Source organism: Sparus aurata, chromosome 6, assembly GCF_900880675.1.
Source record: "Sparus aurata chromosome 6, fSpaAur1.1, whole genome shotgun sequence".
Lineage (NCBI taxonomy): Eukaryota > Metazoa > Chordata > Actinopteri > Spariformes > Sparidae > Sparus > Sparus aurata.
The window spans coordinates 15,547,242-15,564,778 of NC_044192.1; the positions used below are offsets into that span (position 1 = coordinate 15,547,242).

The 17,537-nt window shown below is 40.1% G+C and overlaps 2 protein-coding genes across 4 annotated transcripts in view; both read right to left on the minus strand.

Moving 5' to 3' along the window:
- Positions 1 to 8,539, minus strand: part of itga7 (integrin, alpha 7) — a 38,536-nt gene extending 29,997 nt beyond the window's left edge. For 2 of the 3 annotated variants that reach the window (XM_030420941.1, XM_030420940.1), the window contains exon 1: positions 8,006 to 8,538. In XM_030420941.1, the coding sequence (XP_030276801.1) occupies positions 8,006 to 8,226 (221 nt within the window). In that variant the 5' untranslated portion in view covers positions 8,227 to 8,538. Of the gene's footprint in view, positions 1 to 8,005 lie in introns of all 3 variants that reach the window. The other variant, XR_003984418.1, reaches the window with a different exon arrangement.
- Positions 8,540 to 10,610: 2,071 nt separating this feature from the next.
- On the minus strand, positions 10,611 to 17,411 carry LOC115584129 (protein shisa-5-like). The gene is made up of 4 exons (XM_030421550.1): positions 17,290 to 17,411; positions 15,011 to 15,132; positions 14,070 to 14,243; positions 10,611 to 13,439 (listed from the first exon to the last, which is right to left on the minus strand). The coding sequence occupies exons 1-4, from the start codon at positions 17,292 to 17,294 to the stop codon at positions 13,300 to 13,302; spliced, it is 441 nt and encodes a 146-aa protein (XP_030277410.1). The 5' UTR covers positions 17,295 to 17,411; the 3' UTR covers positions 10,611 to 13,299.
- Between the last annotated feature and the right edge of the window lie 126 nt (positions 17,412 to 17,537).

Consider the following 17,537-nt stretch of genomic DNA (forward strand, 5'->3'; position numbering starts at 1 on the left):
GCTTACTGGCCTGTTTCAAAATAGTGATACTAAGTAGTTGAACCAATAGTAGTAGTCATGCAATTCAAAGTAGAGTGTAAAATTGGGCAGTTGGGTTAATAATGATGCTTTTTAAGCAACTCATTTAGTGTGACAAGCGTTAGCATTTAATTATTTACGTATAATACTTTGTAATTTTTTTGTTACACAGCTTGCTTTGATATCGTAATGCTTGGATCCCCACTGAGTAAACATGTCACAGTTAAGCTAATGTGGATCTTAGGAAGGGCAGCTGCATCTTAAATCAAACTTTGAGCTTGTTATGACAGATTCTAAACAAAGTCTTTGTCTACAGATTCATCAGCAGTTCACTTAGACCCGACAGTGATGACACGTTAACATATCTGGACCCATTCAATCCATAAGTGCCCGAGGATATTAGAAAAGATAAGCGAGTGATGGCGATAACACAGAGAAATGTTCGAGTTATCTAAATGTCTCCATACAAAGACTTGTGAGCGCGATCAATCAGCAAATCTCTTCTTATAAATACAAACAAAAAGCCTCCGCATCCCTTGTAATTTCCTGTTCCCGTCCGCTTTTCATGGCCTCTTTCCGATCTCAGTTTTGAATCGGTTCTCAGTGGAGCTGCCATCAGCTGATTGATTAAAATGCGTCTCCACCAGAGTCAACACAACTGCCTCCGAATGGACACACACACAAACACACACACACACAAGCGTGGACGGACACGAGCATGGACACGTGCGCATTTAATCAAAGGGGAGGCCTTCCATGATTTATTCATCCCATCAGCTCCTGTCCCCATCAGACCCTCAACCCCTCCCCCACATACAGATCGGATGATGTTCATAGTCAGCTCAAGGTAACGCTCCAACCAAAAAAAAAAACCAACGTAGAATCAAACATGATTCATTAACAATAAATAATAGTTATGTGTACTAATAATGTAGCGGAATGCCAGGCAACTTTGACCCTCTCAGGATTTTATCTTCTAGCTATCTCTGCAGCACGGATGCAGAATCAGCTCTCGATCCTCCTTCGCTGCCAAACTGTGCATTTTCTTCCTGCCCCTCCATCAGATCTAAGTTGTGTGTTTTCCTTCCTGACTCTGCAGATTGTCCCTCTCCCCCCAGTGAGCACGTGGTCCGCAGAGTAATATTCCTGAAAGCTCTCTGCCAGGCAGCGCTGCTTCCCACCGAGCTTTTGTCCCGGCCCAGGCAGCTCGGTGTGGCGGTGTGGAGGAATGGGAGAATGCTAAATAGACAGAGACTAAGTGGTAGCTAGTAAAAAGCATTAATCGTATGTGTTTGTGTGTGTGTGTGTGTGTGTGTGTGTGTGTGTGAGTGTGTGTGTGTGTGTGTGTGTGTGTGTGTCTGTGTGTGTGCATGCCGGGTTATAAATCCCATGCTATGTACCCTCTGCTCCTTCTGATCTCTCCAATAAATAAGCTCTGCGAAAAGGGTGAGTTCCAACATTTACAAGGCTTTCACATGAATGGCTTCCAGGAGATTTCACAACGACTGAGAGAAAGCGAGAGAGAGGGAGAGAAATCATGAATTGAATTAGGGAGGGGAAACGGGGGAAGGTTCATTCTCAAGTCTTAAGCTGAGGGTGAAAAAGCAGCTTCGATGTGGCTATTTTAATGCAAATCAGCCCCCAGAAATTTTCTTCTTTGTGTTATGAATGTGTGGAGCAGTTATGCTGGGCCCCATTTAGTAATTTATAGTCTATTAAACACAGCAGATGCAAGGTGTGGAGAGTAATGTGTCGGACTCATGGAGGCAAAATCTCAACGTTCTACCCAACAACTGAAGTAGATGGTAAACAAACAACCACAAAAAAAATATATAAAAATGGCAACATACAGCTCACCTGGTGTAATCCAAGTCTCCAGGAGGCCCAAGGTCCCAAACTGATTTGAAAAGACGTTATTTACACATTTCTTTAAACTTAAAACTTCATCTGAACTCATCTGGATTGCACCAGATAAGCTCTCTGGAGTGATTTTATGTTGTTTTGTTGTTTTGATTTGTTTCATCCCCATTTTTAATCCAGCACATAGGTAAAGCTAGCTAAAGATAGCTTTTGTTGCCTTTGAAAGGTGCCTAACTATCTGTTTGACCCTGTTTCCAGTCAACAGGAAAGCAAATAAATCTATTTCCCCAAAATGTAAATTATTGCTTTACAACAATAAAATGTTACCTCCTCATTGGGCTGGGAAATCCATGTCAGTGTTGTGATGTGTGATTTAGTCGTCCAGTCCAAAGTAAGTTTGAGGATATACATAGCCTTCAAAGTTTCTTATCTCTTGCTCTGGACTTCTCTTTTGGAGGTCATCCTAAAATCTCTTCCACGTTCCACTCTTGTTTTTCTAAGCTGTGCTGATCAAGCCTCCAGTTCAGCGAGAGGATTTGTTCAGCTTCAGAACGCTCTGTTTTAGATTCTTACTCAGCCGGTGCAACCGAACTCCAGACTAGATGTCTGTAGGATTATACCAGCTACCTGTGGCCCCCTTGGCTTTGAGACTGAGCGTGTCTCCACAAAAAGGCACCAAACTAAAGTCCCTGGTAGACATAAACTCTACTGCAGCTAGATACTTTCTACCTTCTCTCTGACAGCAATGCACAGACTAATAATGTTGTCAAAAAAAAACAAACAGAAAACGTTTGGAGGAAAATGAATAACGTTATTAGAAATGCCAATAAAATGGCAATAAAAGATATTTGGAGAGAGGAAATTGCCGCCATGATTGAAAACGTAACACAAAGGAAAAGCAGTCGGGTGAGAAAAGAGAATAACCACAATAGATGTCTGTCAAGGCCACACAGAGATCCTTCAACAAGAAGCAATAACAGATGATTTGTGATCTATATCAGAGCAGGAAAGCAGAACTGCCATCCCCACCTTTGTCAAAGCACTCAAAAACAGGAAAGACCTTTACAATAAATCATGAGGCTGAGCTCAACATAAAGAAATGTCGTGAAATCATAAGACTACCGGCTTTGCAGGATACATGTTATGTACAGTATGATGTACAGGCCCTCTGTAGTGAGCTAAACATTTATATATGTCGAACAGGTCACGGTATATCATGCTGTCATGAGTCTGTTCTAAGTATATTGATGGCTAACCCTGAATCACAAGTGTTTTTATTAGCTAGGCTAGCGGTGGCACAGGGAACAGGAATGACAGTCTGGTTGTCCCACCACTTTGGTCCAGACTGCAGTATCTGAGGAACTATTGCCATTAAATCGTTCACATTCACAGGACTTTGCCCTCGGAGACCAGGGTTCACGTCCCTTTCCTCAGACCAAGAGTGAAGAGGGATTTGTTTTTTTTTTAACAATAAATGCAAGTATATGAAATGATGTAACTTAAGTCATGAGAGACACTACGTGAGTGACGTTCGATCAGTCTCAGCTGTACTTTGCTTTTACTGCATTAGCAAGTGTAAGCATGTCCATATGCTGATTTGAGACGATGAGCATAAAACCTGTTAAACACTAGCATGTTAGCATTGCATTTGTAAGCATGATAGCAAGCATTTAACTCCAATCAAAGAGGTTTTCATGTTAGTGAGCTTACCCTCGCTGATAAGAATAGATTGGACTGAAAAATAGAAACACCTGTGAGTGTAATGCCATGCAATTCAGCATCACCACAAACAAAACTGCTAATATGTCCAGAGACTACTAGTCCATCATGTTAGAAATGTCCTCATGGGATAAAATGTCGAAAAAAAAAATAAAGGCACCCATAATTTCCCAACAAAATCAAATATCACAAAATTTTTTCAAAGACCTCAATAACGATATTTTTTTCCAGTATTGCGGTGCATCAAAATATTACACAATGAAGTTTGAGAAATAATAGTCGGCACTGGGGACATAATCATGAGGTGAGAAAGGCAATTATCAGTCAAGTTCAGAAAAATGCGTAACTTCTATGTTATGCAGCCGTTAAGACCAGAAAAAGATGACTCTTATGCCATATCACTATAAAACAATAATCAAAATCTATGCTGATATATAGCTCATTACATGATAAAAAATAATATCAGTTGCCCAACATGAAGTCATCATGCCGTGTACAGCACTTACATCCTAAATATGTAATAATCTGTCTATAATAACAATAATCGCTGCATAAAATTGTATCGTATCACGAGGTTGGTTATTTTGTTTTGCCGGAGGTTACATTACGTGCTGTTTGGCAGATGTGTTACAGTGCATTCACAAGCAGTAGCTAAATTCAGGGAGATTGGCAGTGGTGGGATAAATCTCAGTGGGCTTCCTGTCTTCACCAGGCGGTGAACTATTAGCGGAAGAACTTCTCATAGCAGTATAAATAGCAGGCGAACACATAACTCAAACTGAAATACCCTCTCATCTCCTCCTCTGTCTGGCAGCAGCAGGAGAAGCCCCCTAAGTTCAGCGTGGAGCCCCCCGCTTCAGGACAACAATCAAAACAGATCCGATAGAAAGTTCAGGAAGCCAGATCGAGGCCCTTATCCCCCCGTCTGACTGTATGTGGCATACTTCCGCTTCCTCCCGACATGTCACTGAATAGGATCTCTTTACAGAACATCAGTCAATATGAGGTCATCGAGTCACGCGGGAGCTGACCTTTGCCATGGCTTTTGCTTCCTCGCTGAAAAGGAGCAGTAGGTTTGCAGAAGCCGTAAGTCTCTGCTGAAGAATGATAATATAAAACTGAACAAAAAAGACATTCATTCCATAAACCTGCCAGCTGCATCTGACGCTGAAATGTCTGCTCGCTGACATTGTGTGGTCCTGCTTCTGTAGACGTACACATGACTCTTGCGATGCTTCGGGGGGGAAACGATTATTTTCCAGAGCAAACGAGAGAGGGTGAAACTATACGAGTGTGACAGCATGACTAAGCTGATTTCTATTCGCACTTTAACATTACGAGTTGTATAATGCAGACGTGAGTAAGCGCGGAACAAAACATCAAAGCACTGATATCATTTTCACCCTTTGAATCTGGTGGCATAAAACACAATGACTGCGACACGATGTGACTACAGGCGACAGTAACCCAAACCGTTATAACATAAAGAGAAAAATGACTCAAAAGCATCTAATTACAATAAAGTCTGAGGCAAAGCTTTTCGAAACTGTGCAGAAGAACAGAGATGATCGTAGGAAACTAAACTCCCAAATCTGGAGTGCCATAACACAGAGAGGGCTCAATCATAAAGCCTAATGGAAATGTATTATTCAGACAGGAACGATAATTGTTTGACTATCTGAATAATAAATTTCTCTAGCTGAGAGTGCAACAACATCGACTTGTGAAGTGTGTCGACAACATCTCCATCAAGTCATCGGGACTCACTGAGGTCTTGGTCATTTCAGAGGCTAATTTCAGTATTTCATGCTCCTTTCTTGTGTATTTGAGACCAAAATTGAATAAATAAATATAGCAGAAATCACTTTCCCAACAGAATATTATTCCTGGCTGTCTTTCTAAGTCGCTGTCCAAAGAAATTTCCAAATGATTTTTCAGATAAACCTGGAGGCAATATTCAATGTTGCTATAATAACATCAAATAAAATGACAATGCAAAAACAAGCAGCTCCCCTCTGCTTTGCTAAACTTCAGTAAAAGTTTCAGTAAATTCTGTAGGTGTTTGATCCAAAACTTTACAGTTTTTCGTTCACTCTCTTCACGTCTTTTTCAGGAAGCTGATTTCAGTTAAAAAACTTCCTCATCAGCAGCCAAAAGCAGATAGATAAAGTAAACAACTAGCTGGTAAATAAAGTGGAGCAATAAGCAGCTAAACAGCCAAATATTTCCCTCTGGAGTTGGTGGAGACCAAAAACAGAGCTAAAAGACAAAAGCATGTTAGACATCAGGTGGTCAGAAGAACAACTCCAAACAGATGATCGTGATGCTTTGCAAATGCTTCATGAACAAGCAACTGTTTGCTAAGAAAACAAAAAGCCATGTCAACTTAAAAGACGATGATAAAGTACATTGAAATTGTTCATTCCTTTTCCTGCAGCACCCGAGTGGCTGAAGGATGAAGTGTTCCTTTGTGGCTGAGAAAATTCTCCTGCTTTTTAGGCTTAACCATTTAAAAGAACATTTGATTATCAGAAAAATGTCACAAAGATGAAAACTGCTTCATCAGCTAATTAAAAATGGACACGGCAGCTCATAACCTCAAAATTTCTAAAATCATGACTTCAGCTGTGCAAGTCATACTCTGCATACTCTGATGCAGATGAAATCACTATAAAGTCATCGATGCATTCAGTGCATGTGATGTCACAGCGTACTGGCAACAGCGTTCATCATCCAACGCGCTTCCAGTAGATGCATCACATCAGCACGTCAGGATAGTTTATTGACCGTCTCCTCCTGGCACAAACTCCACTGCTGTAGCATTTCTCTCAGGAGACTTTGTTGCAGTTTGAAACTGGCCACAGTAGTGAAAGCTGTACAATACTTTGAGCTCATCCTCAGGTATTAAAAATAAGTTCACAGGAATGCTGCTGGACAGTGAGCAGGTTTCCGAGGGGGCGACATGATTCTCGCTCTCACTGTCGGTAAATGCTGATGTCACTGGTCTCACCAGGCGACAGGAAGACTCCAGCCCGGGTAAACTGAGGAGGCAACAGTTAAATATGGAGCTCCAGAACAGGGACCTCGCTTATTCAAGGAAGTGTAGATTCATTTTAAAGGATGTACATTACGTTATGGTTGCATGGGGTGGAAAGTTGCCAAGTACAGCAGCTTTACTCCATTACAAACAACTTTATACTTAAACTCCACTCAATTTTATAAGGAATCAAATACTTTTTATTTTTCTCCACCATGTTCAGTTACTCATTCGTTCGTTGCAGATTAAGATTTTATATTCAAATATAGGCTACAAAATGATGATTTTATAAAATATTATGTGAACCAATTACAGGTAATTACTGTACCCACAATAGATTATACGTCCAATACTACTACAAAATATAATAATGTAGTATAACATTAAATTTTTCTACTCAACACTTTACTTTTTATACTTTGAATACTTTTTGTTGATAATGTTTCACTACTCTTACTTAAGTAGGATTTTAAACTCACAAATTATTTATTGTAGTGCCATGCTAGTTCTACCTCAGTGTGAATATTTCTACAGTCTTACTTACTTCTATACTGACTGGCCTTTAAAAATAAATGTTGAACTTTTTTAAAGTTGTACAGGACATTAAAGATGGTTATAACTGAATTTGTAGTGGAAAATACAGATGCTGATTACAAAAGCCTCTTTAAATCTCATGGAAATATCACAAAAGTCTTCTCTTTGGCACCTCATCACATGAAATATTAATCACAAATCCTCAGGGGAGAAAAATTAAAGCCGCCTCTTATTTACAGTCATTCAGTAAACATTTCCAAAGCAAACCTGTTGTTATCATTTATTCATGATTTCTGGGGAGCAGGGCTCATGAGTGTTCAAGTCACACTGAAACAGCTGTTGGCAAACAGAGGATCATAGGACAAACATGGTCCCACATACAAAGCAAACACACGTTATAGGACGCAGTAGTGTCTCCACTCCCCAAGACGTGATCTGCTCTGAAAAAAAAAATCACTTAAAAACCTTTTTTCCCTTCCTCGGAAATCACTGCCTGCCAGCTGATTCAGCAAGCCTACTCTCATCCACTCTCCACTTACTGTAAATCATCCTCTATTAACTCAGGCTGCTCATGCTGCACATGTTAAAACTCCTGCAATGATTTAGCAAATCCAAGGACGGGTGCAGCACTAAAAAATGCTGACTGTCGTAGCCACACAACTCAAATTTCAGCTTTTAACTGCCATGCCAAACATGTTGTAGAGATGACTTTGTGCGAGAAGCAGGTGGAGATTACAAAATCTGATTGTGTGTAAGGTGCAACAAGAAAGGCAACAAAAAAAACAACACACACACAGGACACACAGGGAACACTCAGTGCCGCATTGACCCACTCACCAGCTCTGAGGCTCTGGGGTAAGCTGCTGGTGAAGTGCAAGAGAGAAACCAAAAAAGGTGCCATGGTCTCCCAACTTATGCAGCGTGTGAGTAGTATCCAGGTTAAAGCCCCACACTTGGGTTAAAAGAGTCAACAGAGCCCATAGGAGGGTTGTAGTCCAAGGATGAGAGGAACAAGATGAGGGGGAGACAGTGTTCCCATGTCCCACGGGGGCTGCCATAGCAAGGTGCAGAGGCAAGTTCAGCTCAAGAGGAGCACAGGGCAGATTCCTTTTTTGGATCCCAGAGAGCAAAGAGAGAAAAGAAAATGAGACAAATCCTGTGTAGTCTCCTCTCCTTGTGTGGATGCCTCCCTTGTTTCCAGTCCTCCCTTGCCGCTCTATCGTGCTGGCTCTCAACTCCGTTTGCTGCTGTCAGTCTGGAGAGCAGGCTGTGAAAATGTGGCCGCCACTAGTATATGTGTGTGTGTGAGTGAGAGAGAGAGTGTGTGTTTCTCTCAATGCATGTGCGCCTCCCCCTCCTCTAAAGCTCCAGGGAGACAGAGGACAAGTGCCTTGAATAGCCCGCTCACTCCTCCCCTCCTCCCCTCTCTCCCTCTTTCAGTCCCTCCCCTCCCCTCTCCTCTCCTCTCAGCTGACATCAACACTCAAGGGACGGCTGCCAAAATACCAGGCAAGGTTGTCAAGATACTTGGAGGCTATTGAATAGAGAGGGAGAGGGTGAAAAGACAGCAGACTTTTTTATCTGTTGAGTTCACACGGTCCAAACTGCCTCTTTTTCTCCTGGACGCTCGTTGGTCGGTGCAGGTGCTTGTGGATCCGAGGAACATAAAAGGCCATCTTGAAAGTGAAAAAAAGCTAGACAGGTGAAAAAATCGAAAGCTTTTTTTCATCCCCTTTCACCTCTATCGTGAAAAGCCCTGACGTCTGACTTCTGGTGGCAGCGATCTGGAATGAATCTGGAGGACAAAAGGGGGTCAAAATGTGCACAGTGACCCAGGAAACTTTATTACAGACCTTTAGCTCTTCTGGAGAGGGTTACTGTGACTCAGAGACTAACCAGGAAGCCAGCAATGCATAGAAAGTGTGAATTATAAGCGTTTCCGCCAATGATTTTCCCACTGAGAAGTATCTCAGACAAACAACATACCTCAGCCGTGCCCTCTCACCCACAGCTGCTGTTTTAACCAGCTGATTTTGGTTTCTCTCGACTCAATCTGTGCGCAGCTGTCAGTGTGTCACCTCAACTGTTCCGCACAATAAAACTCACACACGACAGTTGCACACCAGCGACACGAGAAGATGAAATGCTTCATGTAGAGGAATGTGACTTTATTTATTTATCAAGCCATCAACGTTTTATTGGTAGATATCCATACTCCCAAGCAAGTGTTTTTTTCAATTAAGATCCATGCTTCATTCCCTGAGAAATTTAGGAAAATGTGGAAGAAATGTATCTCGCAATGTTAAAAAAGTGATAGAAAAAAATCCTGGCTCCCTTTTTCTGGATCCGCACCAAAAGTGAACAGGGTCTATTCTGGGCTGAGACCCATCATCCATCCGAGTTTCATGGAAATCAACTCAACAGTTTTTGTGTAATCATGGTCACAAACCAACTCAAACCAAGTCATGCGTGAAAACACTGGACAATCAAGAAAAATGGCTTCTGCTTTTTACAGTGGCCAACACAGAAACAACATCTAAGTTCATTGAGGTTATAATTGTTTATAAGGGTTATAAGGTTTGACGAGCATGATTCGTGATGTCACAATATTCAGCATACACAAGTGTGACGTGGAAACTTGAAGCCTCCAGTGCATCGACACAGAGAATGGACTTGAAAATGACATCTTGTTAGAAGTGTTTTATTAATACAACATCTTGGTGAAATCTAAAACACATTATCAGTCAAAGTAAGGTGTTTTATAAACCTTGTAAAACACATCTGGAAGGTTCCTTCAGTTTATCCTCGATGTTCTTGCAGAGAGCCTCCATTTGACAAACCATGTGGCAGACCTTTTTGGTGAAATTAGCTTCAAGAGGCTGCAAAGTTAGAAAAAACCCTGAAGAGGATTAAAACCGACATAGGATTAGTGTCTCTGGGCACTATCTTCAATGTCTACTGACACACACACAGACACACCAGGTTACTGGAGGGCACCAATTCTTAATATCAAAAACTCTCTGCACCCCGTCACCCTCATGTAGTGTTAACTACATACTGACTATACGCTCAGTCACTAAATTATTATAAACTGCAGTTTAATACAGAAGTCCCACAATAATGTTCGGTTTTTGTTCAAAAACTGTTTGAATGTGTCCAACTTACGGTTAGTTTGGAGGCTGCAGTTCGTTGTGTTGATTATTGGTGTTGCACTTTACTGACAGGTGTTTCTATTATTTTATCCACCCCATTTCTATCAGCAAGGGTAAGCGAAAAAACCTCTTGTGATGACAATGTATACATGTTGGTGTGCACCGTGTGCTGTATTAGCATGCTAACATTAGCTTATTGGCACCAACCACAAAGCACAGCTGAAGATATTCTACTGTAGGCAAAATAAAATGCTGACTTTATGAATTATTGGGATTCATCTCGAGGTGAGCATTTTTTCATTGTTATATTATTTTATTTGTCTATTTGAAGGAGACAGAACAAGTTAATGAACATCATTAAAAACATGTGATGTAAACATGACTTAGCAAGAATGCAGATGTCCTTCAGTAGTCCTCTGGCAGATAACAGAAACAGCAACATTACACATAACAATGTACAAATATCCAATACACAATAGAAAAATAGATGTCATACATTAAACAAGATTTAAAAAAACATTAAGCTAAAAATACAAACTTCAACCTCCTCGTGGCGTTAAAATAAAAGTCTAAGGATCATCAGAGTCAATCGCATTAATATAATTTATCCTATATTTGATCCAGAGAGGACTGTCCTGATCAAGAGGGCCAGCAAAATGAAATAACATTTGTATAATAGTACAAACATGGACAGATAACTTCACAAAAGACACAACACTAGAGAGAATCTTGGTAGTGTAATGGCTCGGGTTGAAAGGAATATCTGTATGTCAGTAGAAACCTGTTAAATGGTCAAAGACAGTAAAAATATCAAATATAAATAATGTTGTAAACTTTTTTTTAACACTCAACCTTTGGTGATGGAACACATTTTAAAAAAAAATAACAAAACATGAATAATGCTGTCCGGTCTGTTTGTGTTTCCATCTGAGCGTGTGGGAGAGTTCAGCATGCTTGTATCTCTTAGGAGCATCTTGGCAGAAGCGATGTCACGCATTAGGGAGTTTATGCTCCCACACACACTGCATGCAGAGCCCATTATTTAAAATCTCATCAATAAAGGTTGATTTTTGACAGGCATCGTGTCTGTTCTCGATCTCTGATATGAGATACATATGGTAAATGCCAGAAGGATTCCTCTGAGCAGAATAGAAAAGGGGGAAGAGACGTGAGGAATGGTGTGGGACGTCGAGAAAATGCTGAAAACATCTTAATGGCAGCTCGGGCAGGAGGCCAGACAAAAATGCCTTTAGACGGAACAAAGCACGGTCAGAGGGAGGGATGGAAGAAAGGGAAAGAGAGGAGAAGAAAGGGATGGAGAGGAGGAGAACTGGCTGTAAAGATTATTTGCCACATGCTCCATGACACAGGCATCCCGACACCAGTGCTCATTAGCAGTCTGAGCCACACTTCAAGGAGAGAGAGATCTTATTTTAGATGTTGGAGCAGGGAGCAGTATGTACGGGCAGGGTCATCTCTCCTGTTATAGCCCCCCGGCCGCTACGATCACTGAGACAGCCACAGTCAGCACTATTACTGTATTGATTAATGGATAGTGCGGGATGCTGTAAGAGGGAGCGGCGCTGGTTATTATGGGATTAAATGCGAGCACACCCACCGTGGCTATTTATCTGCACGTGATCCCACAGGAAGAGGCTAAACTTAGCAGAGCACAGCGGTTTCGTCCTCACTGCAGGTGATAACAATGAGTTGCGACTTTACGGTTTCTGTAAGTTCATTGGAAGTGAGTTTAAGAAGCAACAGTAGTTAAAGTCTCCATTGCTTTGATGCAGTGGAAGAATCAAAATTTCCCAGTGGCAACGCTTTATATAAAGATCCTTGAAAGTGTTGGTGTTAGTTAAAAGTTTTAAGGCCCCTTATAATCTTTATAAGATGCCAATTAACAAAATCCACAGATCTACAGATTTTTGTAGATTTTAAGACATTTTGAGCTCTTTTAAAAAACACTTGTTTGCAGTCTATAGACACTTTTGAACACTTTGAGCTTAACTAACTTACTTATTACATCACTGCTAGACCTCTACTAAGCGTTTATGTTGTTTAAAGGTGCACTATGTAGTTTTGATGATAAAAGGAAAGAAATTCAAATTAAAGTAACATTCACAATATCAGTAAGAAATATGTATTTGATGTATAAGTCTTTGTCAGAGGGGTATAAGGTCCCCAGAACACTGTGTGAAGCTAAAAACATAGCTACTTCCTCCTGCACATATGAACAATGTAATACTATGAAATGATCTTGTCCTTTGAGGATAGTTTATTCAGTTATGACTTTTCTCTTCTGATTAAAAGGTCACCCCTAAAACTGCATAGTGCACCTTTAATTAAGATTACTACATACTTGAATATTCATTTATCAGCAGTTAACTACTCACTTAGTAACAGCAAACTAGGCTTTTACAAAGTAACAATAAAAGACTGATAACAAGATTTGGCACCTGCATGCGGCAAACAATGTTCCGCCACTCTGTTCCCCTCGCTTTCTAAAGAGAATAACCCTGAGGCAGAGGTGACCTCTAGTGGCCGCTGGGGTTTATCACAACAGAGGCATCATAAATTCACTACAATTTCAATCGATCTAACGGCCCCACAACTTGGTCCTGACAAATGGCCAGTCCTGAAGCTCGTGTTCACATAGGTCTACACAGAAAGATAAAGTGATGAACTTTACTGGTTTAAATACACAATATATGTAAATATTTCCATATATATCTATCTATCTATCTATCTATCTATCTATCTATATAGAAAGATATATAGATAGATATATATATAGATGTATATATAGATATATATAGATATATATACTTATATATTCCTGAGATATGCTGTATTTCATTAAAATGGGAGTTTCCATTGTATCAAAACAACACAAGCCACACATTTCACATTCCAGTGAGAATGGTGGTGCAGCCGGGGTTTTTAAAACAAGGAGTGTTTCGGTCTAATGAGCTGGTTTTAGGGGAATGGACCATAAGCGGGGTTGTAGGCCGGCTGTGCCAGTTCATCTGACCGTGGTGGCGGGACATAAGGCTGCCCGGGGTAGGGGTACATCGGCTGTGGTGGACCGAATGCAGCTGGGAAGAGAGCTGGATCAGCTGAAAAGACAGAAACACATATTTGGTTTGCTGTTACTGAAAAATGATGGCCCGTAACAATAATCATGAAGTGTTAATAGTGGTGTATATGTTTGTTTTTGTCAAACATGTCGAATTACAGCACCTCCTTATCCTTTAAAAACATAAGACATTAAAATAGTTTCTAAGTTTCTTAAATATCTAGCCAGTGTAGTTCTTAACAAACGTTACTGTATAAAGTGACCATGGTAATGGAGGAACATGTCACCCGGTTCAAAGGTGTCACTCATTCATGTAAGGGATAATGTCTGAAGAGGCATCCAGTTCTGGACTCTGTTGTCCATTAATAAGTATCAGTAAAACTGATGAAGGTCACATTGAAGGGCATATCTGGTTTATATGAAAAATCTGTAGTTTTTCACAAGTTATAACTCTGCTTCCCTGACAACACATGAGAGTTTGACTAAAATCTGGGACAATCGTTACCCATAATGTTGATTATTATAGTAAACAGGACGACTCTATGACTTGATTTCTAGTCTGTCTAGTCTAGAACCTTTTTTTGAAACAACACTAGCTTGGATAACTGAGTGTGTCTCAGTCACTGCTTAGATTCATTATTAAAGTGAATGATGTCATGAATTAACTCACTGGCTTCCAAATATGAGGGTGGTGGTCCTGGAGTGATGGGTGGGCCTCCATATCCTCCATGTCCATACCCGTCTCCATAGACAGGTACAGGCTGGAAGCCTGGGTAGGATGGCTGATATCCAGAGGGGGGGATTGGCTGCTGGGGTGGTGTGTAGACTAAGGTGGCATTCACATCTGTAGGTTAAGACAGAGAGTCCGTTTGGTTTGATAATCCTTCAAGGCAATTTATCATTATACAAATTAAAGCTCCTGTTTGTAAGATGGTAAAACTGATGCTTTGGGTTTCCCAACTCGTCAGATACTGACGCTTTAGGATTGTAGGTCGGGTCGACCACCATCTGAAAGCGTCAGTATCTGACGAGTTGGGAAACCCAAAGCGTCAGTTTTACCATCTTACAAACAGGAGCTTTAAACATAGGAGAAACAACTTTTTAATAACTTTGCTATGCTAAGTATCTTCATATTTTGCCGGGTAAACAAAACTATATTTAACTAACTTATAAACAATATTTCCAAAAATGATAAACGTTTCCTTTAAAAGGTCCGGTATTCAGGATTTAGACCTTTTAAAGAATCATCTTTTTATTAGTGTTTCACCTCAAACTAAAAATAATTGTTTTCCATTCTGCAGAGTCTGCTGAGCCATGTTTCTCCAGTAGCCCAAAGCGCACAAGCCGACACTCGCTCTAGAGCGAGACAGTTTTGTTTTCCTTGTTTTAAGCTGCCATCGTATGGGAGGGTGTGACGAGGGGTGTTCAGTTGGTTGACACCAAAACAGTAGAATTCAATACCACAGATAAGCAAACGTACATGTATGATAATCGTCAAATTTCCTACCAGAGTATATCTTTAAAAAAAAAAACTGTATATGGCTACATCACTATTGCACAGACACTATATAAAAAAGGCTGCGGTTGCCTGCATAAAGTAAACTTTCTTACTTTGGTTTCCTCTTGTCCGACACTTCTTGCAGCAGAAGCAGCACAAGGTCACAAAGCAGATGATAGAACAACAGATGATTAAGGGTGCAAAAATATCCAAGGAGCGTCCCAACATCGTTAGGCTTTAGAAATGGGAAAAAGACACATAAAGTGACATTTAATCGAGTACACTGATGACAGATATGAAAGAATTGATATACATTTTCAGTAAAAATAAAAATCTTAAGGTCAAAACGTAGAATTATAATACTGAGACGTATCTAACTACAAGTTACTCCGAGTTATATCGGGACATTTTGCTTTTGCTCTAATTTTCCTTGTGTTTTCCATGACAGGAAAACTGGTCAACTGTTTTCCAGGTTTTGCAGGGTTTTCTGGGAAGCGTGGGAACCCTGTGTAACACATACTATATGAGTCAAGGTTATGGTGAGATTATGGAGTTATGTTTGCGCATAACAATTAACAGTTCATCTAGAAAACATCCAGTGCTCTCAAACGTGCAGCACACGTACGTACACGCTCGAAACAAGTGGCGTCCTGCCAAAAGTGCCACTGACAGTTCAACATGAAGTTATAGCTGTGACACTGTCACTGTCTGACTTCTGGTGGTGGGATTTTATGAAGTACATTTACTCGAGCAGATTACTTGAGTAAACCTCTACTTTACCTGAGTATTTCCATTTCCTGTAACTTTGTACTTGCACTCCACTACATCTGGAGGCAAAGCTGTACTTTAAACTCACTACATTTATCTGAAAACTTAAGTTAAAAGTTACTTTGCAGATTTTAATTCATTCATTTTATGAGAAATTGGATAAAATTCAATAAAATGCTGATCATTGGATTGATACTGATCAGCCAGGACATTAATCAGTCAAATGTTCATAAATGGTTATAGATGTAGTTTATAATTGACTTGTACTGTTGCTACTTAAATACATTGAATATGATACACTTTAAGACTTTTACTCAAGTATTATTCCTGCTGGAGACTCTTACTTCACACAACTTAATATTTCTACCCAGCTACACACTGGAGGCAAATATTCTACTTTTAACTACATATATTTGCTGACTTGTTGCTATCTACTTTGCTGGTTACATGATGTATCAGAGCAAAAGTAATTTTTCATTTATGTATTTTCATCAGATCCAATAATCATGGACTCGTGGTAATCAGTATATACCTACATGGTGATATGTACAATGCACACTTAACTTTTACAACACTGGATACTTGTAGGCTACAATACTCAAGTACTTCAACTACACTACATCTAATAGGCAAATACTGCACTCCACTACATTTGTCTGACTGCTTTACTTACTCTACTCTTTTAATATGACTCGTAATCCCGTACCTACGGCAGCGCATTGCATTCACTGGATAAAAAAAAATAGACACATTATCTCGTAATTACGAGAAATCATTATGAGATCAGGATCTCGTAATTACGAGAAATCATTATAAGATTAGGATCTCGTAATTATGAGAAAATCCATCAATGGCACCATTAATACATATTCCATAAGCGTCCATTTCAGTTTAGACTGGGCTTTCCGCCTGAACAATCCTAACGACTTGAGATGCCTGCGCAGTGTTGACATACTAAAATACCATCCTCATTTTTAAGAAACATCAGTATTTCCCAGTGTCTCTAACCGAGAAGGTAGTAATAGCTGATTAACTGATAGCGCCATCATTGCCACTGAGAGAGGATTTACAGACGTTTCCTTTTTCTTTATCTTATCATTAGGAGATTTCTTCTCGTAATTACGAGATCAGGATCTCGTAATTACGAGATATGGTGTCTATTTTTTCTTTTATCCAGTGGATGCATTGCGCTTCCATACTGTACAGTGAAAAACACATTTTCTAAATTTGGTGATTAATTCTAAATCTGAAATAAAGTTTTTAAAATCTTCTAGGATTTGCAGGAACATAAATCGTCACAAAGATGTCAAAAAGATATGTTGTTTTTCTGACACCATGAGGACTTGGGTGTATTTAGAAAGACGTGACTCTGACAGGACAGCGAGGCTACAAACATATGATCTTATAGGCTGTTAACAACCCAACAGTAGACGTGTAATGTTAATCCGAAACATCAGATGTAATAATGCTAAAAATAAACTTTACATCGCTGAGGTTTGAACTTTTACTGAGTATTTTCACAGCGTGGCTGCTCTTTAAGTTTTGGTTTCACTTTGTGACTATCAGAGAGCGACCGAGGAAGTGCGAAAGCTTAGAAAACACGAAAAAGTTGAACAAAACTCACTTCATAGGCGTTACACAGAGCTGGAGTTAATTTAAAGATGGATATTCAGTGGACGATCACTCCGGATCCAGTGACATCTTCGTCGTGTTTCAGGCGGGGGGTTTGGGAGAGTGAGGGCGGACAGCTCCTCTCAGAAGTGACGCTCTGAGGCAGCTTCACTTAGGGACCGTCAATAAATTACTGCTCCACTGACAAAATTATTTTCAAAACCTTCATAAAAAGTTGCCCAAATTAGTAAAAAAAAAAAA